Source organism: Tinamus guttatus, unplaced genomic scaffold (genome assembly GCF_059628265.1).
Source record: "Tinamus guttatus ecotype Peru unplaced genomic scaffold, ASM5962826v1 Tinamus_guttatus_pri_ptg000618c, whole genome shotgun sequence".
Classification (NCBI taxonomy): Eukaryota; Metazoa; Chordata; class Aves; order Tinamiformes; family Tinamidae; genus Tinamus; species Tinamus guttatus.
In genome coordinates, this window is record NW_028289152.1 from 447,900 (window position 1) to 473,741 (window position 25,842).

The following is a 25,842-nucleotide window of genomic DNA, read 5'->3' on the forward strand; positions in this document are numbered from 1 at the left end:
ATGCTCGTTGCCCTCCCTGACAGCCGGGCTTTGTGTGCGCAGCCGTGGTCATGTGAGCGCAGTTGCAGTGCCCAGGGAGAACAAGACCCAATGGGGTTAATACCTGTGGCACAATCTGCATGGGGCAGCCCGTGAGTGCCCCATGCATCCCTTGCCCACTGCAGGGCCAGCCCTGGCACGGCCCGTGGTGAGGAGGGTCAGACCCCTCTGTGACACGGGCTGTGCTCACAGGGGACATCCCGTGTCACAGGCACAGCAGTCAGAGCGCACGCTGCGACCTTTCCTCACACGTCGCGACGAGCCTGGGAGAGCCCACGCGCTGGGACTGCTCTCGGCTCTGCTCTGCTGCGAGCAGCCCACGACCCTGAGCGGGAACCAGCGAGGGGCAGCCAGAGTAGCGCAGTGCTGAGGTGACGTGTACAGGAGGAGCAGGAGAGGAGCTGTTTCCTCATCACCTCCTGTTTGTTCGTTATCCAGAGCAAATGAGCAAAGAAACTAGGATGGAGCTCTGGGACACTGGCCTTGGCAGGTCTCATGGACAGCGATTGCCAGTGCTGCCAGCACAGGGTAAGGCCTCTGGGAGCTCTATCTCAGGAAGTCTCACAGAGATCATGAACTGTGAACATGGCTGTGGAAAGCCTGGGGCTGGAGGAGCGTGGCTGGGGCTGGGACTGCAGCCAGAGCCCAGGCTCATGGTCCCCTCTGCCTCACTTGGCAGTGTGGCTGCCAGGACTCCTGGCTCCCAACCCTGACGCTATCCCCACTGTCTCGGGACACCCTACTCAGGAGTCCCTGTGAGAAGGAGAAGGCCTACCTGAGCTGCCAGGCCTCCCCATTAATGCCATCTCGATCTCAGCTGCTGAGACCCTCTCAGGGTTGGGTTCAGTTTGCTCATTGAGTACAACTGCAGGCGTCACCTCCTTGGTTAACCATGTGCTGCACATTTGTGAGCGGGGCCACACAGGGCCTGATGTGTCTTCCACTTCTTTTTCCAGAGACCCTTGCTATCTGGGAAGGAGTCTCCGACTACATTCGAGATCAGCTGATGCTGAACAAGGTGGGTCTGCCATTCTGCATCTCCCCCAGAAGCCCTTCTTCTGCACTGGAGGTATTTGAGGGATGAGTTCTCTATGTTTCCGTGCATTTTTTGAGAGCATGGAGAAGAGGTGGAATGAAAACACCTCAAGTGCTCTTCTAAAGACATTCTCCAAGGGTTCTCCAAAGCTTTCCCCAGTCCTCCGTTCATCCCATTTGCACAGCAGGATTGAGCAGGACACCAAGCTCCATCCTCATGCAGCTGACCAGTTAGAAGCCTCTTCACCTGGCACTCGAGTAATGCTTTTCTTCCTTCCTCTTTGCAGGGAGTCAGAGTTATTCGGCTTGGCACCTTTTGTGTGGTGACTGAGCAAGTTGCTGTTAGGAAATACGGCTTTGTGACTGTTCACAGACCCGTGTTCCATCTTTCAAAGAGTATTGCGGAGGTTCACGGCCTCACCTATGATAAGGCCTATGCTCCTGGTAAGAGGACATGCTGAAACTTGGGCTTCCCTTTTTTGGGGACATCTTTGAGCAGGGCATAAATTCTATTCAGCAGTGACTGTTAGAGCTCCAGACTTCCATCACCACGTTCTCCAAACAGCTTCCATTTGTAGCTCTCAGGACCTGAGCATGGCGATTACCATTCTACTCCCTCTCTCCCTGACCTCATTTTAGCTGCCACTCTGTAAAGGCAAATAGCAGCATTCATGCTGCTTTTTCCCTTCCCCTTGCACCTTGTAGTAGGTCACAGTCAGGTTTACAGAGCCCTCAAATAGAGAAGGGGACACTAGTGTGTATTTTCTTTTTCCTTCTTTCTTTCATCCATGTGACATAGCCCCGTGAAATCGTTCTCAATGTGGAAAGGACTGAGCTTGGCCCAAGTCCTGTGACCTGGCACCCATTAAGGCAACTAGCCCCCTTCCTCCTCTCCTTGTCCTCACATTCGAGCCTCACATTCGTAGGAGATGATTGTGGCCATTTCTTTCCAATGTTGTAGGGAAGAAGGCATTGCTGCCCACTTGGCACATCTGCTTGCAGGGTGCTTTGAGCATCTTCCCGCCTGATTTTTCCCAGAAAGTGCAAGAAGTTCTCAAGCAGCTGCTTGCTTGAACACCACAAAGCTGTTGATGCTGTGTTTTAGTGTGCCCTGCTAGTGACTTTGTTCCTCTTGGTCTGCTTTCTAGGTCATAAGCTTTGTGAGCCCCTGAAATGTGCTCACATAGCCGCAGACGTCCTTCTTCCCCGTGAAAGGGTGGAGGCTGGCATAGAGGAGACCCTGCGCCTCTTCCGCCGCTGCATCAAGAGTGGGAAGAATGTTGTGTTTGTGTTGAAGAACATTGGCATGCTTATAATTGAAGGGGCAGATATGAAAATGCGATTTTACAAAGAGTTCCTGGAAAGACTTAACGGGACCGACCAGATGCTAGCGGCCCTTCTTGCGGTAAGTTCTCCAGTTCTCCAGTGCTCCCTGTCATCTTTTTGAATTCCCAAGGGAATGCAAGTCTACTGGCTTGCCATAAACTGTTGAAGGACATGGACAGTCCTGGCTGAGAGGAATGCCAGCTGCCCAGACAGTTTGTCTTGGGTGTTCAGAGGACTTGGCAATGAAGTTGAACCTGTGCAGGAGTGTCCTGGGTCCACCCAAGATTCATACAACCCAGGAGCCAATCTCCACATTCTCAGGAAAAAGGCCAAAACAAGAGGAGGCCTTGTATTTTTTTTGGTCCCACCAGACTTTGCTCCTTGCAAAAAGCCTTGCTTTAGTGCCCCTTTTTGTGAGGATGGCCTCAGAAACCAGGTTTCCCTAGAACATGTCTGGTGTGGTAAGCCAGCAAGCTCAGCTGTTTCCCCTTAAGCTGTTGAAAATTATTTCTCTGGGTCCCCCTGGAAGCTCAGCCTCATCTCCTCATCGGATACACTTGCCTGAGCAGTGGAGATGTCAGACCTCTCTGTCAACTTTGTGTTGCATTCCTTTCTCTTTGAAGTTGGAGGGCCTGAGTGTGCCTCTCCCAGGTGGCTACCAAATGGCAGTTGCTCACAAGATTGGATTCTCATGGTCCTCTTGCTCTGTAGCATTCCTAGTTCAGTGTCTAAATCAGTGACGGGTGTTTACCCCACTCTCTGGGCAGGAAGCAGAGGCACAGAACGAGTAAGGCCCAGAGGGAGAGGATGTTGGGAGAGACTGTGGGGTTAACCCCACATCTGACCGCTTCTTCATCAGCTGAGGAGGCATCAGGTCTAGACAGCAGGAAAAACACAGTGGTCCACTTAGTGAAATGCCTTCTCATGTGCTTGCCTCCCTTGATTGCTGCATTTGGAAAGACCTAAGCAAACTGACTCTCTGAATGCTGAGCCTTGCCAAAGTCCTGAGTATGTTCCTCGCCCTTCTCCTTTTTTTCTCTCCACTTCTTATGGTGCATAAGTGAGGGGCTGCTGATGGGAATAGAACAATTTAAAGTTTCAAAAGCAGTTTCTTCTCTAAGCAGTAGAAGAGTTTGTTTCCACTGTGAACACTTAGATAATTTTCTTAGTACCATGTGCCTGATGTTTGTCTCGTTTGCAGATGCCGCAGATGAGGAATTCGGTGCTCTCAGGCTCTGAAACTGCTCTTTCGCAGACCTGCTCTGGTCATGTCATTGTCTTTCCCGAGTGAGTATGTTTCCTTCTCAGCCCCTGACTGGCCAAGCAAGCAGCTGCTCATGGCATGTTTTGTAACCTTGTGTTTGCAAGCCTTGTGAAGACTGCTGAGAAAGCCATTCATGAGCAACCCTTTAAAATGTGCATCAAAGTAGAGGTTCCTGGCAGTTGCTATCTTAGGGCATTTTCATGTCTTCTGTTCTTCTGTGACATCTGCATGAATGAAATATTTTATGATGGTGTTTTCAAATATTCACTTAAGTCACCTTTTTCTTTTTCTTTTTTTTTTCTTTTTTTTTTTTTCTGGCGGAGGGGCAAAGAGGTATGTAGGCCAAAGTAAAGCCTGTACCTAGTCAAGTAAAAAGCTTTCTCCTGGCTTCCGTGGTGCTAAGTGTTTTGTTCCATTACGTGTCTGGGAGATACAGGTTCTTTTTTACACATGCACGGAGATGAGCTTGGGAAGGCTGGCAAGTGATCCGGAGGGTGAGACAGCAATTAGAAAGGATGCTGGAAAGGAGTAGGAAAGAGGACTAAAGTGTTCTGCCTGAACAGGAGCAGGAACAGGAGATGGGTGATGATCCCAAAAGCACACAGGGGATTTGGGTTGAAATTGGCTTGGCAGTTTCACAGGAAGCACAGGGAAGAGTCAGAGAAGAAAGGTCATCCCCTCCAGGCGTTGGAGGTCTTCATGATGCCTCTCACCTTGCTGAGAGACTCCTCCAGCATCTGGCCTCTTCTGCCTATTGCGCTTTGAAAAAAGAGGGACTTCCCAGCACCTCCCAAATGCTCCTGTGTCCCCACTATTCACACCAGGTGCAAAGGAAGTGCAGTGCCCCCTCGCGTTTAGCGTGATGCCTTTTCTGCTTTCCAGGTACAAGCTGGAGAGTAGAGATCGAAATCCACCAGGCGCACCTGTAAAGGCCAGGCAGGAGGAGGAGAGAGGAGAGGCCAGCACTGTCCAAAATGGTAATGGAGCTGCTGCTTCTTGGTGGAGGCTTGTGCCTTCTCCTTCTGTGCTCCTGGGTAGGCCATCGGAACCCAAGTGACACTGTGATGGCTCAGGCAGCATGAGGCGCTAGATGTGACACTGCTACCCCAATAGGGCAAATCTCAAGTGAGTCCTGAGGGAACAAGAGCTCAGTGCAGCACAACACTCCCACCTGTATTAATATCTCCAAGTTCAACTTTCCTCCATTTCCACGTCCTGCTCTCCTAAACATGCCTCATAAGCACCCACAAAACAGCTCATTTCTTTTGATTGTGTCAACAGAGGAACTCTAGGCCTGTGAGATCAGTAGGCACATCCAAGGATCTGCTCCCTTGCCTTAAAGGACCGCCCTCACAGAGACTCTGTTAGGCCACCCATACATCCCAGCAGGTCTCCTTTTTCACAATAGGACAGACAGTGAGAAAAGCACTAGCCCAAGAAATGATGTTGTAAAGTACAAATGAAAAGACAGAGAGAAGGCAGTGTCCAGAATGGCCAAAGTCCAGCCAGGAATAAAGGCTTCAGAGGAATCAGCCTGACACCTCACAATTTGACCTCAGGCTGAGAAGAACTGCATAGCCTTCCTTTTCAAGAGCCCTCTGCAATGCTGTCCTGAAGGGTTTTCTTGTCTTCTGCCTACAGGAAATGTTCCTGCCAATCGTCTCCTCTTCAGATCAAGTGATCCACCACCCACAATTACTCTTATGAATATGCCAAGAGAACAGGGCATGAAATGTGAGAGAAAAGGAACTTATGGCAGGTGAGACACTTGGAGGAACGGATGAGGGTGACCCTGTAGCCGTGTGCTTGTGTGGGTAAGATGCTTCCTAGGTGCAACAGGTTCCAGGCAGGTCTAAGAGTTTTGGATCCCATGAAACAGCTGGGACTTTCAGACAGTGTTCAATATGTTTACCAGGCCGGGGGATCTGTATCCCTTAGAGGCTCCATCTGTAATGAAACCTGCTCTTCTCCTTGCTGCATCAAGAGAGAGCCTGTACCTGGGCATACAGAGCATTCCTGTGGGCACATCTTGCAGTTCTGGGGATTTCAGTGGGGAGTGATGTCTGTTCATGTGAACACAGCCCACATCATTCATGGCAACAGCCAAGAGAACTGCCTTCAGCTGCAGAATCCTGTGAGGACAGGACGGAGAGCCAAGACCCTCTGTGCTCACAGCACCTCTCCATAATGTCTATTTCAGCATATTTCCAGCCATCCCCGGCACATCCTCCCAGAAGCCAAGAAAGGACAGGAGGAAGGGCCGTCCTGCAGCCATGCCCCCAGTTGAGACAGTTAACAATCGAGTGGAGAAGTGGGTGGAAGAGGTATGTGCTACTGACTGAGAAAATCCATATGCCCTGTGGATTTGTGGGAAAGCAAACTCACTTCTCTGGGCAGTGAGTGTGAAAGATGCCTTCCTGAGGTTTCATTTGGCCATTGGCTGACATTGTCCTGGCTTTGCTATAAAGGGTGAAGGTCATACTATATGCAATACATATGTTATACAAATTGCAATACATATGCTACTATTGCATTGCCAGGAAAGACATGAAAAAGTCCTCTTTGGTTCTCGTGGGAAGGTACCTGCTAGGTCTTTCAGGGATAGGGCATGCACAGTTTTGCTTTAGCTCAGCTCATCAGTCACATCCAAAGGACAATGTGCGCATGTGCTGACCTGTTAGGATTACCTTAGGGGCATTAGAGGGTTGTGAAGAAGGTTCAAGTGAAGGGACAGAAGAGGGGGTGAGAAGTGATCTTCATGCACTGAAAAAGAACCCATGACAGTCCTAATGTTTCTTATTTCTTTTCTGTGTCCCCACAGGCCTGGCAATATCACTTCAGAGTAAGAGGGAAAGGGACTCATGCCTTTCCTCCAATCTGAAGCCCTGGGACAATTTCCCTTTCCTTTGCCTTTTGCTGAAGAGACAAGGAAGGAAATTGACAGAAATGAGAGAGAAGCACCCTTTTGAGAAACTCCTTGGAATAAACACCACTATTTCCTGAGACATGTTTTCCAGAAATATCCGTTAGTGGTTGAGCTGCTAAAAAACCGTTTTGTGGAGAGGGATTTGGGAGTCCTGGTGGACAACAAGGTAACTGTGAGGCAGCAATGATGCGCCCTCTTAGCCAAGAAGGCCAATGGGATCCTGGCCTGCATTCAGGAGTGTTGCCAGCAGGTTGAGGGAACTCATCCTTCCCCTCTTCTCAGCTCTGGCGAGGCCAAACTTGGAGTACTGTGTACAGTTCTGGAGACCCTGGTACAAAAGGAATGTGGAGCTTCTAGAGGGGGTCCAGCGTAGAACAGTGAACATGATTAAGGGACTTTGGCCTCTATCATATGAGGAAAGACTAAGTAATCTGCGCCTCTTTAGCCTGGAGAAGAGAAGACTGAGAGGGGATTGTGAAAATGTTGCAGTTTGAAAGCCGTAGTGGTAGTGGTGGTGGGGGGGAAAGGAGATATCAAATCAGTATCGGATTCACAAACAGTCTGTGGACTGTAGGTCCGATCGCCTTCCTAGGAGTGAATCGAGTTCCCAAATAGCGTCATCACCTATAAGCTCAACTCTGGCAGTATCGGATTCACGAACAGTCTGTCAACTGTAGGTCTGATTGCCTCCCCCCAAACAAGTAGCCGAGTTCACAAATAGTATGATTTATTCAAATGCAACATTTACAAAGCAGGTTTTGGATGTCAGTACAGGAAATTCTCTACTAGAGCGTGGGGTTTTAGCTAGCTCTGATGTACAAATGTGCAATCATCACTCACCCCAGAAGATGGGAGAGGGCTCTCAGTCTCGAGTCTCCTCAGGCGGTGTCCTGACGCAAGGGGAGGAAAGGAGGATCAGCGCATCAACTGATCCAGAATTTATGGTGGATTCCTCCCTCTCACTCCTTAGTCTCCTCAGGCAGCATCCCAGTGCGAGGGGAGGGAAGGGGGCTCAGCCTGTCGACTGACCCAGGAGTTACCATGGTTTCTCCCCCCCTCACTCCTTAGTCTCCTCAGGCAGCGTCCCTACCCAGGAGTTAGGATGGTTTCTTCCCCCCCTCCTTTCATCCTTAGTTCACCTTTTATACTTTTCTTTACATTCAGGTGGAGCTTGAGTGACTAGAGTCATACTTAATATTATTAATCGATTGGTGAAAAAGTTTCTCGCTTTCATTTAAAGGTACAGTCAACCGAAAATTTAGAATGCATGCTCAGTGAGGGGTGGTCGTACCTCGGCAGCGGGTAACTTTTGGGATGGAGGTGTGGTTTTCACATTATAATGACCAAAGTTCCAGCAAAGTTCATCTGAAAGGAGTGATTTGCCACCTTTGCTGGCTCAGCACCGGACATGTTATTGTATATCTCCCATTAGACAGCCACTGTGCAGCTTATCAGCAGCCCAGTACAGGGAGTGCAACAGAGTTTGGCCGTGGTGTCTTCACTCTGCTCCATCCTCTGTTACTCCCCTTTGCCGCTGTGATGAGGGCAGATTGTGTTGCCTAGGGAACCATGGAGGAGCAGAGTCCGTGTGCACCAGCCATCCTGGAAGTGTCAACTGTGTATCACCCCAAGCAAACTTCTGTAATGCCAAAACTTCGGTTAGGCCCTAGTTTTCCTCTCAGTTCCTGCTTTCAAACAATTCTTCCACAAACAATTCTTCCGCATTATCCACCCCGTGACTATAGTCACTCAAGCTTCACATAAACTTGTTTAGGTGTTAATAGTACATGCCCTAAACATGATGCAGTTAAGTGAGTGACTGCACATTGGTACATTAGACGGGAAGTTACAGAAAAGGCAGGGAGTCTAGTTCTACAAGAATATGTATACAGAATATATTGCAGTTACAATAGTAAGTAATGATTATAACAAACTTTGTATCCACCCCGTGACTCCAGTTACCATTGTATATTGAAATTTAGTCTCAAATTAGAGTCTTAGTACTTGGGACATCAATTGGGTCATCCCCCGTAAAGGGGTATAAGTGGTGAACTGAATCATCTTTACGTTAATAGCTTTCATTATAGTAGATTTTACACAAGATATTGCTATACTTAGGATAATTATCATTACAGTGAACATCACCACATATTCTACTAAACTTTGGATCCAACCAGTGACACCAAATCCAAACCAACTAAACACCTTCGCCAGCCAGCTAGTGTTCATTGATTCCTGTAGTTCATGGGTGTCTTTCGCCACCTGTCGTATCTTCTCTAATTGGATATCAAGGTCCTGTGTAACATTAGGGATATAAATGCAGCAGTCAGTATTGGAGAGGTTTAGGTAGCCACAAAGTCCATTTTGGTGTAACAGCATCAAGTCCAGTGCCATCCGGTTCTGAAGAGTCATTTTTGATGTGGCTTGTGATTGATGATTGAGCAACTGTATACTAGTATTGGTGGCATTAGCTGTTTTTTCCACTTGATAGGCTAGCTTACTTACTTAGCCATAATCGCATTTGCAAGACCAAATCAAAAAAAAAAAAAAAAAAAAAAAACCTTCCATCTAAGACAGATCCTGGGAAGAGCCTCAAAACTAAGCTGTGGTTTCTTCTTTCTTATGTTCCACAGAGCCTTTTTTTTTTTTTCCTCTCAAACTCAAACCTTGTTCTTTTCTCTTTGATCCCAATACATCTCCCCCAAACATCTTTTAACATGCACATACCTTCTCCAACATTCTGTAACACATACCAACCATACCTGTGCTAAATATTTAGCCCTCATTTATTATTTACTGTGTGCAAACTGGAGCTCCCAGGATCCCAGTCATGATGGGAAGACCCAGGTTTCTTCTCAGTCCTGACAGTTCTATTTTTGCCCGTTTTGCTCGAGCCATCCAGTGGGGTCAGAGGAGTCCTCCTCCACCTGGGGCACAATGTTGGAAGGCCCAAGGTACACTGGTGTTCAGGTAATCCAGCTCATGAGGAGGTATACGTATTGCCGGCACTGCAGACACAGGTCAAACCAGCCAGAGCATCACCAGAAGCTATACGGCAATCATTCCGAGGCACACAGCCTTCACTTACTGATTTATATTTTATGCTGCGATTATGGCACAGACAGCCTATTTTGAGGGAAATGTAAACTGGCCAATAGTGTCTGACCCAATTGTGTTGTTCCTAATTAGAGCAATTTATCACATTTTAGCAATACCACAACACTGGCTTGTTTGATATTGAACCGAAAGAAAATCCTGGTCCAAATGGTGTAAAACCTGTGAAGTCCTGAAATTCCCCAAACCAAGAGCAATTTAAGCTATGATTATTTTGAAAGGGGACAATCCTACCCTCTATTCTTCTGATGGGAGTAAGGAAATAGGCAGATTTTATTTAAAACTAGTGGTGTTAAAGCAGTACAGAAGATAAGAATGGAGAGCTACTAAACAGAGTATGTTAATAAGAAGAGATAATATGCTGGAACAGGCTGTTATTTTTGAACTACGATTTGAGCCAACACATTAAAATTACTATGAGAAATGCAATCACAATAATAACAAAAGCACATGCTAGAGAGACTTCAGCCCAGCAGCTCAGATGCAGCGTTTTTGTTTCCGTCTCGAGGATCACTGTAAGAGAAAACAAGAGAAACAAAACCTGCCTGCATGTGACCCTGTGCCCCGTGTTCTGGGTGTCACTGTTCAGCAGAGGGGTTGTACTAGATGATCTGTTGAGGTCCCATGCAACCTCAACCGTTCTGTTATTCTGTGGTCTGTAAGAGGCAAGGAACCATCAGAAATGCAGCTTGTGGTCTACATGAACACACAGTCTTCTTAAAGTCCCACTTAGGGGCCCACACTGTCCATGTCTGCCCATTTTTCCTCCCATTGTAACACCCTTTTAACAGACTTACCTCTGATCACATAGATTTGAAGGGGAAGGTCAGTGACACCATCCAAACAGGCCATGATGCCTCCATTCATAGCAACTCTCTTGCTTCCGCTCTGCTCTGCAGTGGCTGAGTGGTCGCTGAGGAGCCAGGGGCTCTACCCATGGGCTGCAGAGCGCTTAGTCCTGCTGTACAGTGGTGGGAAGGAGGGAATAGACTAGCTCTCACATACAGAATTTCTGTCAGGTGAAATGAACTGCTCATTCAGAAGGCCTTTTCAGCATCTTCATCTCCAGTTTAATGAGATTTTGAGGAACAGAGTAACAGCTTTAGGGATTTATATATTTGAGTACATAGTTACATATTTATATATATGTGTGTGTGTGTATATATATGTTCATACATACACACACAAAGACATTTATATGCATCTTTTTTTCTTGTGGATATAAATGTACTTGCTGAGAGGAAAGGATTCCCTGACCCTTGGTGCAGGGTGAGGACAGCTAGTCTGTCTGTTAGCTTTGGACAAAGCAAACTACAAGAAAGACAGAGGCCAAGGGAGCATCCCAAAATGTGCTTAGAGGCTTCTGGGGTGCCCTGAGACGTGCTTGGAGGCATCTTTGGACACAAACTGGTGCAACCTGATTGGCCAGCAGCAGGCAGGTAGGCGGGTGGGCATCGTGATGTCATTGAGGGCAGCAGAAAGGCCCAGTAGAAAGGAGAGCTCCTGGAGAGGGGAGAGGCAGAGGCAGGTCAAGGTGGCCTGGCTGGGAGATGTTTGCTGAGGTCAGCTCCATTGCAGCAGTCTGATTGGGCAGCAGGCAGGCAGGCACTGTGAGGTCATGAAGTGGATCAGAAAAGCTTCCCCATGGAGAGGAGAGCTCAAGGGGAGGGGAGAGGTGGGCTACAGCGACATGTTGGGGATGTTGACTGTGAGGTGAGTTCCTTCCATCAGCCAGATGGGCCCTTAGCATCTGGGAGCATTGTGAGGTGATCAAGAGCATCAGGCTCTGAATGGATTACAGAGGACTACAGGCAGATGGATTGTCAGAGTTCACTGAAACATCTTTTGACAGAGACTGCCATCATCAGCTGGACAGCAACCAATTGCCCAAGTAAAAGATGCCAAATAAAAAGTTCCCAAAAAAGTCCAGATTTTAAAATGACACTCTGTGCCTGAACATCTGTGAAGCAAGTGGATTCTTTGAACCACCCCCTTCCGCTTATAGAGCCAGCAACTGCTGTCATTAACTCTGACGGGAGCTTCAGAGCAGGCACATTGTTTCCCTCTGCCAAGAACAGACATTTGGCTCCAGAGGTGGAGGTCTGGTCTTGGGCTTGGCAAACACCTGGAGCGTCTGTCTGCATTTTGTCACTCTTTGCCCATGCATGGCCCGTGTCCATGTGTGTGAGCGTGAACAAAACCCGGCAAAGGGAAGAGCCCTGTCATGTGACACATATTCCTGCAGGCTCTGGGCATGGAATGGGAAGGCTGCTCTAGGGTGGATGGTGCCAGCACAAAGGTGCCTCCTGAAAATCCCTGTGGCCACAGCCTCCAGCCTGCCCACTTGAGTGTGATCTCCTCCTGAGCAGACCCTCCTCTGACAGGGGGCTCATGCTGGCTGCTTCCCTGCTGCTGGGCTCTGACCCATGCTGTGCTGATGGAGAAGAGTAAAGTGCCTGTCATGTGCCCCCTCCCTGCCAGCTCTGCTTCCTGCATGTCTTGTGTTTTTCCCTTCCCGCCTTTTCCTAGCATCACATGACGGCAAGTTTCTCCTTGGGGAGATGTGGCATTCTTCATTCCTAGGATAATGTGTAAGCTTTGGGAAAAGTTGAGGAAAGCTATGGGAAATGGAGGCAGTCCAGGAGGAATACTGCGAGTGATTTAGCAAACATGCAGTACTGTCTATGAGAGGAGCGGGTCCAGGGAGCCCGAGAGGCAGTGGTTGAACCAGAGAGTGCAGATAGCTTGTCTGCAGGTTTTGGGGAATCTGCACAAGGCAGCTCTGCAGTGGGATGAGGGGCAAAGCCAAGCGTTTGTGAGGAACTGTGAGGAACATGGGCAAACCCACAGATGTTCATTTCCAAGCAAATGAGTTCCATATTTGCAATAGGAGCTTCTCAGGTGCACTCCCTCCATGACTGGACAGGAAAATGGGCAGCAGCAGAGGCTGAAGGACTCCCTGGTTATTAATGAGAGGAACTTGCAGGTTTCTGTCATGAAAGAGCTATTGCAATGTCCTTCCCATCCTGGGAGGACCTGTGGGAGAACAGAGCCCCACAGGGCTGCCAACAGAGGCTCAGCACGGGGGACAAGGGCACCTGCAATGGATCCAGATGTCCATAACCCTGTGATTGCATTCCACTGCAAATACCTTTCCTTAAAAAAGACCACACACAAAATCTCCTCCAAAGACCACCACCAACAAAAGAAATAAACATAATTAAGGAGGGCTATAAAAGCAAAGAACGGTAAAGTGTGAAGAGGGTTGACTAACCACCTCCTTCTTGACATCCTCTTCAAAGTTTATTTCTTATTTCATTTTGATTGACATTTTTTCATATTCAGGTCCACACAATTAAAACAGATATACTTGTATGTCTTGTGCAGAGTTAAGTGGCCCAAAGCCCCTGCAACAGCAATTGCTCACTCTATGTTCAGAGCCATTCCCGCTAGGAGATGCTGAGCTCTCTTGCCTGCTCTCTCTTGCCCTGCTCAGTTCCCATCCACCCAAGACACCAGGATGCTGCAGTGATGAGGTCCAAAAGGCGTCTGCAGGCTGGCCATGGATGAACAGAGGTTCCTGCAGGTTTTGTGGCGGAGGAACTGTCAAGGGAAGGAGCTGCTGGGTGCCGCAGCAAGAAGAGCGTTGTGGTGGCTGCCAAGGAGCAGCTGGATGATTTGGTGGGCTCAGTGGTTAGCGCTCCCTCCCGCGGTGGCAGCAGCCACCTGCACTATGTGTCTGTGGGGCGAGTGTGGCGTGATGCTCGTTGCCCTCCCTGACAGCCGGGCTTTGTGTGCGCAGCCGTGGTCATGTGAGCGCAGTTGCAGTGCCCAGCGAGAACAAGACCCAATGGGGTTAATACCTGTGGCACAATCTGCATGGGGCAGCCCCTGAGTGCCCCATGCATCCCTTGCCCACTGCAGGGCCAGCCCTGGCACGGCCCGTGGTGAGGAGGGTCAGACCCCTCTGTGACACGGGCTGTGCTCACAGGGGACATCCCGTGTCACAGGCACAGCAGTCAGAGCGCACGCTGCGACCTTTCTTCACACGTCGCGACGAGCCTGGGAGAGCCCACGCGCTGGGACTGCTCTCGGCTCTGCTCTGCTGCGAGCAGCCCACGACCCTGAGCGGGAACCAGCGAGGGGCGGCCAGAGTAGCGCAGGGCTGAGGTGACGTGTACAGGAGGAGCAGGAGAGGAGCTGTTTCCTCATCACCTCCTGTTTGTTCGTTATCCAGAGCAAATGAGCAAAGAAACTAGGATGGAGCTCTGGGACACTGGCCTTGGCAGGTCTCATGGACAGCGATTGCCAGTGCTGCCAGCACAGGGTAAGGCCTCTGGGAGCTCTATCTCAGGAAGTCTCACAGAGATCATGAACTGTGAACATGGCTGTGGAAAGCCTGGGGCTGGAGGAGCGTGAATGGGGCTGGGACTGCTGCCAGAGCCCAGGCTCATGGTCCCCTCTGCCTCACTTGGCAGTGTGGCTGCCAGGACTCCTGGCTCCCAACCCTGACGCTATCCCCACTGTCTCGGGACACCCTACTCAGGAGTCCCTGTGAGAAGGAGAAGGCCTACCTGAGCTGCCAGGCCTCCCCATTAATGCCATCTCGATCTCAGCTGCTGAGACCCTCTCAGGGTTGGGCTCAGTTTGCTCATTGAGTACAACTGCAGGCGTCACCTCCTTGGTTAACCATGTGCTGCACATTTGTGAGCGGGGCCACACAGGGCCTGATGTGTCTTCCACTTCTTTTTCCAGAGACCCTTGCTATCTGGGAAGGAGTCTCCGACTACATTCGAGATCAGCTGATGCTGAACAAGGTGGGTCTGCCATTCTGCATCTCCCCCAGAAGCCCTTCTTCTGCACTGGAGGTATTTGAGGGATGAGTTCTCTATGTTTCCGTGCATTTTTTGAGAGCATGGAGAAGAGGTGGAATGAAAACACCTCAAGTGCTCTTCTAAAGACATTCTCCAAGGGTTCTCCAAAGCTTTCCCCAGTCCTCCGTTCATCCCATTTGCACAGCAGGATTGAGCAGGACACCAAGCTCCATCCTCATGCAGCTGACCAGTTAGAAGCCTCTTCACCTGGCACTCGAGTAATGCTTTTCTTCCTTCCTGTTTGCAGGGAGTCAGAGTTATTCGGCTTGGCACCTTTGGTGTGGTGACTGAGCAAGTTGCTGTTAGGAAATACGGCTTTGTGACTGTTCACAGACCCGTGTTCCATCTTTCAAAGAGTATTGCGGAGGTTCACGGCCTCACCTATGATAAGGCCTATGCTCCTGGTAAGAGGACATGCTGAAACTTGGGCTTCCCTTTTTTGGGGACATCTTTGAGCAGGGCATAAATTCTATTCAGCAGTGACTGTTAGAGCTCCAGACTTCCATCACCACGTTCTCCAAACAGCTTCCATTTGTAGCTCTCAGGACCTCAGCATGGCGATTACCATTCTACTCCCTCTCTCCCTGACCTCATTTTAGCTGCCACTCTGTAAAGGCAAATAGCAGCATTCATGCTGCTTTTTCCCTTCCCCTTGCACCTTGTAGTAGGTCACAGTCAGCTTTACAGAGCCCTCAAATAGAGAAGGGGACACTAGTGTGTATTTTCTTTTTCCTTCTTTCTTTCATCCATGTGACATAGCCCTGTGAAATCGTTCTCAATGTGGAAAGGACTGAGCTTGGCCCAAGTCCTGTGACCTGGCACCCATTAAGGCAACTAGCCCCCTTCCTCCTCTCCTTGTCTTCACATTCGAGCCTCACATTCGTAGGAGATGATTGTGGCCATTTCTTTCCAATGTTGTAGGGAAGAAGGCATTGCTGCCCACTTGGCACATCTGCTTGCAGGGTGCTTTGAGCATCTTCCCGCATGATTTTTCCCAGAAAGTGCAAGAAGTTCTCAAGCAGCTGCTTGCTTGAACACCACAAAGCTGTTGATGCTGTGTTTTAGTGTGCCCTGCTAGTGACTTTGTTCCTCTTGGTCTGCTTTCTAGGTCATAAGCTTTGTGAGCCCCTGAAATGTGCTCACATAGCCGCAGACGTCCTTCTTCCCCGTGAAAGGGTGGAGGCTGGCATAGAGGAGACCCTGCGCCTCTTCCGCCGCTGCATCAAGAGTGGGAAGAATGTTGTGTTTGTGTTGAAGAACATTGGCATGCTTATAATTGAAGGGGCAGATATGAAAATGCGATTTTACAAAGAGTTCCTGGAAAGACTTAACGGGACCGACCAGATGCTAGCGGCCCTTCTTGCGGTAAGTTCTCCAGTTCTCCAGTGCTCCCTGTCATCTTTTTGAATTCCCAAGGGAATGCAAGTCTACTGGCTTGCCATAAACTGTTGAAGGACATGGACAGTCCTGGCTGAGAGGAATGCCAGCTACCCAGACAGTTTGTCTTGGGTGTTCAGAGGACTTGGCAATGAAGTTGAACCTGTGCAGGAGTGTACTGGGTCCACCCAAGATTCATACAACCCAGGAGCCAATCTCCACATTCTCAGGAAAAAGGCCAAAACAAGAGGAGGCCTTGTATTTTTTTTGGTCCCACCAGACTTTGCTCCTTGCAAAAAGCCTTGCTTTAGTGCCCCTTTTTGTGAGGATGGCCTCAGAAACCAGGTTTCCCTAGAACATGTCTGGTGTGGTAAGCCAGCAAGCTCAGCTGTTTCCCCTTAAGCTGTTGAAAATTATTTCTCTGGGTCCCCCTGGAAGCTCAGCCTCATCTCCTCATGGGATACACTTGCCTGAGCAGTGGAGATGTCAGACCTCTCTGTCAACTTTGTGTTGCATTCCTTTCTCTTTGAAGTTGGAGGTCCTGAGTGTGCCTCTCCCAGGTGGCTACCAAATGGCAGCTGCTCACAAGATTGGATTCTCATGGTCCTCTTGCTCTGTAGCATTCCTAGTTCAGTGTCTAAATCAGTGATGGGTGTTTACCCCACTCTCTGGGCAGGAAGCAGAGGCACAGAACGAGTAAGGCCCAGAGGGAGAGGATGTTGGGAGAGACTGTGGGGTTAACCCCACATCTGACCGCTTCTTCATCAGCTGAGGAGGCATCAGGTCTAGACAGCAGGAAAAACACAGTGGTCCACTTAGTGAAATGCCTTCTCATGTGCTTGCCTCCCTTGATTGCTGCATTTGGAAAGACCTAAGCAAACTGACTCTCTGAATGCTGAGCCTTGCCAAAGTCCTGAGTATGTTCCTCGCCCTTCTCCTTTTTTTCTCTCCACTTCTTATGGTGCATAAGTGAGGGGCTGCTGATGGGAATAGAACAATTTAAAGTTTCAAAAGCAGTTTCTTCTCTAAGCAGTAGAAGAGTTTGTTTCCACTGTGAACACTTAGATAATTTTCTTAGTACCATGTCCCTGATGTTTGTCTCGTTTGCAGATGCCGCAGATGAGGAATTCGGTGCTCTCAGGCTCTGAAACTGCTCTTTCGCAGACCTGCTCTGGTCATGTCATTGTCTTTCCCGAGTGAGTATGTTTCCTTCTCAGCCCCTGGCTGGCCAAGCAAGCAGCTGCTCATGGCATGTTTTGTAACCTTGTGTTTGCAAGCCTTGTGAAGACTGCTGAGAAAGCCATTCATGAGCAACCCTTTAAAATGTGCATCAAAGTAGAGGTTCCTGGCAGTTGCTATCTTAGGGCATTTTCATGTCTTCTGTTCTTCTGTGACATCTGCATGAATGAAATATTTTATGATGGTGTTTTCAAATATTCACTTAAGTCACCTTTTTCTTTTTCTTTTTTTTTTTTCTTTTTTTTTTTTTTCTGGCGGAGGGGCAAAGAGGTATGTAGGCCAAAGTAAAGCCTGTACCTAGTCAAGTAAAAAGCTTTCTCCTGGCTTCCGTGGTGCTAAGTGTTTTGTTCCATTACGTGTCTGGGAGATACAGGTTCTTTTTTACACATGCACGGAGATGAGCTTGGGAAGGCTGGCAAGTGATCCGGAGGGTGAGACAGGAATTAGAAAGGATGCTGGAAAGGAGTAGGAAAGAGGACTAAAGTGTTCTGCCTGAACAGGAGCAGGAACAGGAGATGGGTGATGATCCCAAAAGCACACAGGGGATTTGGGTTGAAATTGGCTTGGCAGTTTCACAGGAAGCACAGGGAAGAGTCAGAGAAGAAAGGTCATCCCCTCCAGGCGTTGGAGGTCTTCATGATGCCTCTCACCTTGCTGAGAGACTCCTCCAGCATCTGGCCTCTTCTGCCTATTGCGCTTTGAAAAAAGAGGGACTTCCCAGCACCTCCCAAATGCTCCTGTGTCCCCACTATTCACACCAGGTGCAAAGGAAGTGCAGTGCCCCCTCGCGTTTAGCGTGATGCCTTTTCTGCTTTCCAGGTACAAGCTGGAGAGTAGAGATCGAAATCCACCAGGCGCACCTGTAAAGGCCAGGCAGGAGGAGGAGAGAGGAGAGGCCAGCACTGTCCAAAATGGTAATGGAGCTGCTGCTTCTTGGTGGAGGCTTGTGCCTTCTCCTTCTGTGCTCCTGGGTAGGCCATCGGAACCCAAGTGACACTGTGATGGCTCAGGTAGCATGAGGCGCTAGATGTGACACTGCTACCCCAATAGGGCAAATCTCAAGTGAGTCCTGAGGTAACAAGAGCTCAGTGCAGCACAACACTCCCACCTGTATTAATATCTCCAAGTTCAACTTTCCTCCATGTCCACGTCCTGGTCTCCTAAACATGCCTCATAAGCACCCACAAAACAGCTCATTTCTTTTGATTGTGTCAACAGAGGAACTCTAGGCATGTGAGATCAGTAGGCACATCCAAGGATCTGCTCCCTTGCCTTAAAGGACCGCCCTCACAGGGACTCTGTTAGGCCACCCATACATCCCAGCAGGTCTCCTTTTTCACAATAGGACAGAGAGTGAGAAAAGCACTAGCCCAAGAAATGATGTTGTAAAGTACAAATGAAAAGACAGAGAGAAGGCAGTGTCCAGAATGGCCAAAGTCCAGCCAGGAATAAAGGCTTCAGAGGAATCAGCCTGACACCTCACAATTTGACCTCAGGCTGAGAAGAACTGCATAGCCTTCCTTTTCAAGAGCCCTCTGCAATGCTGTCCTGAAGGGTTTTCTTGTCTTCTGCCTACAGGAAATCTTCCTGCCAATCGTCTCCTCTTCAGATCAAGTGATCCACCACCCACAATTACTCTTTTGAATATGCCAAGAGAACAGGGCATGAAATGTGAGAGAAAAGGAACTTATGGCAGGTGAGACACTTGGAGGAATGGATGAGGGTGACCCTGTAGCCGTGTGCTTGTGTGGGTAAGATGCTTCCTAGGTGCAACAGGTTCCAGGCAGGTCTAAGAGTTTTGGATCCCATGAAGGAGCTGGGACTGTCAGACAGTGTTCAATATGTTTACCAGGCCGGGGGATCTGTATCCCTTAGAGGCTCCATCTGTAATGAAACCTGCTCTTCTCCTTGCTGCATCAAGAGAGAGCCTGTACCTGGGCATACAGAGCATTCCTGTGGGCACATCTTGCAGCTCTGGGGATTTCAGTGGGGAGTGATGTCTGTTCATGTGAACACAGTCAGTTGAGCCCACATCATTCATGGCAACAGCCAAGAGAACTGCCTTCAGCTGCAGAATCCTGTGAGGACAGGACGGAGAGCCAAGACCCTCTGTGCTCACAGCACCTCTCCATAATGTCTATTTCAGCATATTTCCAGCCATCCCCGGCACATCCTCCCAGAAGCCAAGAAAGGACAGGAGGAAGGGCCGTCCTGCAGCCATGCCCCCAGTTGAGACAGTTAACAATCGAGTGGAGAAGTGGGTGGAAGAGGTATGTGCTACTGACTGAGAAAATCCATATGCCCTGTGGATTTGTGGGAAAGCAAACTCACTTCTATGGGCAGTGAGTGTGAAAGATGCCTTCCTGAGGTTTCATTTGGCCATTGGCTGACATTGTCCTGGCTTTGCTATAAAGGGTGAAGGTCATACTATATGTAATACATATGTTATACAAACTGCAATACATATGCTACTACTGCATTGCCAGGAAAGACATGAAAAAGCCCTCTTTGGTTCTCGTGGGAAGGTACCTGCTAGGTCTTTCAGGGATAGGGCATGCACAGTTTTGCTTTAGCTCAGCTCATCAGTCACATCCAAAGGACAATATGCACATGTGCTGACCTGTTAGGATTACCTTAGGGGCATTAGAGGGTTGTGAAGAAGGTTCAAGTGAAGGGACAGAAGAGGGGGTGAGAAGTGATCTTCATGCACTGAAAAAGAACCCATGACAGTCCTAAGGTTTCTTATTTCTTTTCTGTGTCCCCACAGGCCTGGCAATATCACTTCAGAGTAAGAGGGAAAGGGACTCATGCCTTTCCTCCAATCTGAAGCCCTGGGACAATTTCCCTTTCCTTTGCCTTTTGCTGAAGAGACAAGGAAGGAAATTGACAGAAATGAGAGAGAAGCACCCTTTTGAGAAACTCCTTGGAATAAACACCACTATTTCCTGAGACATGTTTTCCAGAAATATCCGTTAGTGGTTGAGCTGCTAAAAAACCGTTTTGTGGAGAGGGATTTGGGAGTCCTGGTGGACAACAAGGTAACTGTGAGGCAGCAATGATGCGCCCTCTTAGCCAAGAAGGCCAATGGGATCCTGGCCTGCATTCAGGAGTGTTGCCAGCAGGTTGAGGGAACTCATCCTTCCCCTCTTCTCAGCTCTGGCGAGGCCAAACTTGGAGTACTGTGTACAGTTCTGGAGACCCTGGTACAAAAGGAATGTGGAGCTTCTAGAGGGGGTCCAGCGTAGAACAGTGAACATGATTAAGGGACTTTGGCCTCTATCATATGAGGAAAGACTAAGTAATCTGCGCCTCTTTAGCCTGGAGAAGAGAAGACTGAGAGGGGATTGTGAAAATGTTGCAGTTTGAAAGCCGTAGTGGTAGTGGTGGTGGGGGGAAAAGGAGATATCAAATCAGTATCGGATTCACAAACAGTCTGTGGACCGTAGGTCCGATCGCCTTCCTAGGAGTGAATCGAGTTCCCAAATAGCATCATCACCTATAAGCTTGACTCTGGCAGTATCGGATTCACGAACAGTCTGCCAACTGTAGGTCTGATTGCCTCCCCCTAAACAAGTAGCCGAGTTCACAAACAGTATGATTTATTCAAATGCAACATTTACAAAACAGGTTTTGGATGTCAGTACAGGAAATTCTCTACTAGAGCGTGGGGTTTTAGCTAGCTCTGATGTACGAATGTGCAATCATCACTCACCCCAGAAGATGGGAGAGGGCTCTCAGTCTCGAGTCTCCTCAGGCGGTGTCCTGACGCAAGGGGAGGAAAGGAGGATCAGCGCATCAACTGATCCAGAATTTATGATGGATTCTTCCCTCTCACTTCTTAGTCTCCTCAGGCAGCATCCCAGCGTGAGGGGAGGGAATGGGGGATCAGCCTGTCAACTGACCCAAGAGTTACGATGGTTTCTTCCCCCCCAGACTTTTCATACTTAGTTCACCTTTTATACTTTTCTTTACATTCAGGTGGAGCTTGAGTGACTAGACTCATACTTAATATTGTTATTGATTGATGAAAAAGTTTCTCGCTTTCATTTAAAGGTACAGTCAACCGCAAATCTAGAGCGCATGATCAGTGAGGGGTGGTCGTACCTCGGAGGCGGGTAATTTTTGAGATGGAGGTGTGGTTTTCACATTAGAATGACCAAAGTTCCAGCAAAGTTCATATGAAAGGAGTGATTTGCCACCTTTGCTGGCTCAGCACCGGACATGTTATCGTATATCTCCCATTAGACAGCCACTGTGTGTCTTATCAGCAGCCCAGCACAGGGTGTGCAACAGAGTTTGGCCGTGGTGTCTTCACTCCGCTCCATCCTCTGTTACTCCCCTTTGCAGTGGCGAGGAGGGCAGATCGTGTTGTCTAGGGAACCGTGGAGGAGCAGAGCCCGTGTGCACCAGCCATCCTGGAAGCGGCAACTGTGTATCACCCCAAGCAGGCCTCTGTAATGCCAAAACTTCGATTAGGCCCTAGTTTTCCTTTCAGTTCCTGCTTTTGAACAATTCTTCCACAGGAATGTACCATGAAGTGAATCCTTTCACATCACATTTCTGGGCACATGTAGAGGCAGAGTCCACATGGTTTTCCCAGGGCACGTTGTGCCTCACCAACTTTACTGCCTTCTCTGATTAAATAGCTGCATTTGTAGATGGAGAGGAGCAAACATTTTTTATCCATAATTTAGCAAAGGGTTTGACATCGTCTCCTACCATAGTTTTGCATGCAACTTAGGGATTTACCATCTAGAGGGTTATGCAACCTCATGCATAGAAAGCTGCTTGGATGGTAAGGCTCAGAGGGCAGTGATGAACGGATAACCCTCTTGGGGAGCCCAGAGAGAAATGGAGCAAGAGCGATGACTTCAGGAACCTGACCCTTTTATAATCTGTATTAGTGACACAGAGGAGACAGCACTTGCCATGTTGTGCCTGTGGTGGTCCAGGTCTCTCTGAGGGATCTCTGTGATGATGCCCTGGCTTTGTGTTTCAAGGAGAAACAAGTGAGGACAGAGAGACATGAGTAGATGTAGGGAGGTCCATGGGTGAGAGTAAGGTGACAAAGCAGTTTGGTTGTCTGCTGTTATCGGGGAAACAAGCATAGGCATGGGACACCACAGGACAGCTTGTGGTGGAGATTGCTATGGGCACTGCCAAAGCTGCAAGGACCCAACAGAACTTTCTTTGTCCTCTTGGCTATGGCTGCTGTCTCTGTCACTGAGGTCTTAAAGAAGAAGCTGCTTCCTTAAACTCATTAATGCTCCAAGAAGCTTTTGGGTTTTCTTCTGACTTCAGCTTCTTGAGGGCTTTGTTCAATCTCCTCTCAGGATGCGAGGTTCATGGACTCAGCACTAAATACACCCAAGGGCTCATTAAAGTGCAACAAAGCTCTAAGGACCCATGACTCTCCTATTTTTCTTCAGTTCTCCAATTCTTGATGGCTACTTGGAGAGTTTTCAGCAGTGTATAGACCAGAGGAACATACCAGTGAGCACCTGAAAAGAAGGATACCTGCTTTTTAAGCTCTCTTTATTTTTCTTACGGAATAAAGGATATCTCCAATTCATGTTGACCCACAGGGTCTTGTAATGAAATCTGGACATGTAGGAAAAGCAGTATGTTCAGTATGAGGATTAGTGGACAAACTTTCTCCTCACATCCCAACATTCCATTTCTCTAATCAGCCACTGGGGCTTGCATCTCTCCTGTTAAAATATAACTTTTTCCATTCAAGTCTGTACCTGAATGTTACAGCTCCTCTACACCAATTCCCACCTGCTTTCCTTAGACAACTAGTTGCAGACACAGGAAGTTTGCTTCTTAACTACAAATATAAAAAGAAACTGTACATTTGATAAAGAAATAAAATACATTCCTCAACTGTATGTTACGTCCAGACTGCCTCCAGTGAGGAATAACCTTCCTCCACAAGGAATTCCCTTCCTAGAAATATTTGTGAGAGACAGGAAAGGAGAGCCAACTATGGAGTTGACTAAAGATGCAAGGAGACTCTGGAGCACATTTCAAAATCCTTGAAGCTCCGAGCAGCAGCTAAAGGCTGAGAGAAATCTCAATGAAAGAAGAGAAAAGAAGGGAAAGGGAATGCATTGGAAAGTGCATATACTTAGAGAGTGTGATGCAGTGGGAATTTTAGAAATGATCAGTGTACTCAGGACATTGAAAATATGTGATTATAGAGATTACATCCACAGTTTAAAAGACATAGCAGTGGTAACACAAGTTGAAGGGTGAATCAATATGTATGAATGAATTTCTCTCCTGAAATTCATTGGCTAGCTGAAAACTTCCACAATTTCAGCATGGGACACCAATGACATTAGGACTACTAAACCCTTTTAGCTGACAAAAGGGTGTTCGCTCAACATTTTTTCAATGTTGAAAACCACTCCTCAGCTTTTCAGGCAGAGCTCAAGTGTCTAACCACAAGCATCCTGTGACACTTGAAGAGCCTCTGTTGCATCTAAGGCACCTACTCGGGGCTGCCAAGTCTTGCAGAGGGCATGTGGGAGAGTAGAGCCCTCTAGGTGCAGGTGGAGGTTGGGCAAAGGAGTCCTGGGCCCCTACAATGACACCAGACATCCATGATCTTGTGACTGCATCTTATACCAGTTCTGATAATAACTTTCTTTTTCAAAACAAGAAAAAAAATCATACAAATCACAATAGTTTTCTCGTCCTCAAAGCCAGTATAGTAAAATAAAACAAAACTGAGAGTGGGAAAGGAACGCAAAGTTTTGTAAAAGCTGAAAAGTGTATCAAAATATGTTGTTTAATTAGATCATGTTCTCAATTTCTTTCTTTTTCTATTTTTATTGACATTTTCTAAATATTTCTGTTATAATCAAGACTGCATCTTTACAAAGTTATTGTGTGTCTCCTGCAAAGTTCAGTGTCCCTGCAAACACTCCCTCCCCAGGGCTGTCCATCCACTGATAACTGCACAGAATGGCTTGCATCCTGAGGGCCAGATCTTCTGGGTCAGGATGAGCAAGCAAAGAAATATGTGCTGGGTGTCATCCTCACACATGTGATGTCTTCTTGCAAAGGCCTGCCTTCTTCAGGCAACATGAAGAAGACACACGTTTGCAAGACCTTGTCCTCACAGGGACTTGGCCCCTCCTCTATATCTGCAGGAGGTGCAACACAGCAGGGCACAAGCCCTCCAGGAGGCGGACAGTAGAGGTGGTTCAGGTCAGTCTCTTCCCTTCGGTAACATTACGGTGACTTGTGAAAGATAAATCTCACATAGAAATCGAGATTGGCTTCACCCCTCACCCAGCATTGTGTTTAAGCTGGAGGAGTGGACGATCTTGGAAGCTGTTTATAAATCATGGTCTTACTGAGATGTTCATCAGGTGCAGCCAATACCCCGACACCAAAACCTGCCTGTTTTGGTGCCTCACCATCTCTGTCAGGCTTTTCTACCTGTTACCTCCCCCTGAGCAGTTCACATCAAATATCTCAACCTGGCACAGGTGCACACAGTCATGAAAGCTCCTGTGTGTGAAAAGGAGTGTGGGAGCACATACCAGACTGCTCACCAGAAAAATGCAGGTGTTCTGGAAAAGGAACCAGGACATGGAGGGTGCAGAAGAGCAGGGCCCAGGTTGTTTCCTGTGTTGCAGGGACACACTGGGGAAGCTGCAGCAGGTCCATCCTCCCAGAGCAGCCCCTCACATCAGCTCTTCCCAGCACTGGCTCCTCACCCCAGCAGTGCTGTGGAAAATGGCCATCTCCATTCTCCTGCACGTCTCTCCATGCCCACCACGCTCTCAAAGACAGCGTGAGAGCCCTGGCACTGCAGTCAGTCCAACAGCTCCTGCTGCACCAAGGATAGAGCAACCTCCCCAAGCTCATGGCCTGGATCCAGCCTGTGGTCACTAGCAGATCATACTGGATCTATGAACTTGTCCTCTGGAGTCCACTAAGTTCACAGGCAGAGCTACAGACTCTTTTATTGATTTGGGTGTATTTTCAACTCCATCTTCTCAAGAAGATGTCAGATATGTGTCTGAGGAGATCCCCTTGTGTTTTAAAGGTGTCCTGCCCTTGTCACTACTCACAGGAATCCAACGGAAAGATAACCATAACACCACCAAGTTGTGATTTGCTCTTGGGCTGTATACACACACCAGAGCACAAGTGGAGAGTGTGGGAATGAGTAGAACAGCCCTGAAAAGAGAAAGTCCTGCTACTGGAAGTGGAAGTGTCTCCAGGAAAATTGCAGCCCAATGCAAAGACTGCAGCCAGGAAATTACAGCTGCAGCAGTGAGGGCCTAGTCCTGAAGAGCAGAGGGTCTGTCCCCACAGGTTGCATCCAGGCTCTCCTCCTCTCCACTCCCACTCCACTGTGAGCACTGGAGCACTGGAGAGGACAAAGACCAGCCCACGGAGACACAAGGCTGACACCCTTGCAGGAAGGAGCGTGAGATCACACCCTGACTCTGGCCAGGAGAGCTGTGCTCTCCTAAGGGACGTGGGACCTGTGCTTTCAGCCCATCTTGACTTGCCAGAGCCCTTGGTGTCATTGCTGAAAGAGACACCGCAAAGAGAAACCCTCTGCATTGCACTGAGTGCATCTGAGTGAGCTGAGACTAGCAGGTTATGAGGTCCCCACATCT

General features: G+C 48.5%; 1 protein-coding gene across 1 annotated transcript in view; it reads left to right on the plus strand.

Annotated features, from left to right (window-relative positions):
• Window positions 1–18,060, plus strand: part of LOC148592326 (coiled-coil domain-containing protein 81-like) — a 30,190-nt gene extending 12,130 nt beyond the window's left edge. The window contains exon 7 of the mRNA XM_088535164.1: window positions 18,014–18,060. Coding sequence (XP_088391290.1) covers window positions 18,014–18,060 — 47 coding nt within the window. The remainder of the gene's footprint in view (window positions 1–18,013) is intronic.
• Window positions 18,061–25,842: the final 7,782 nt, after the last annotated feature.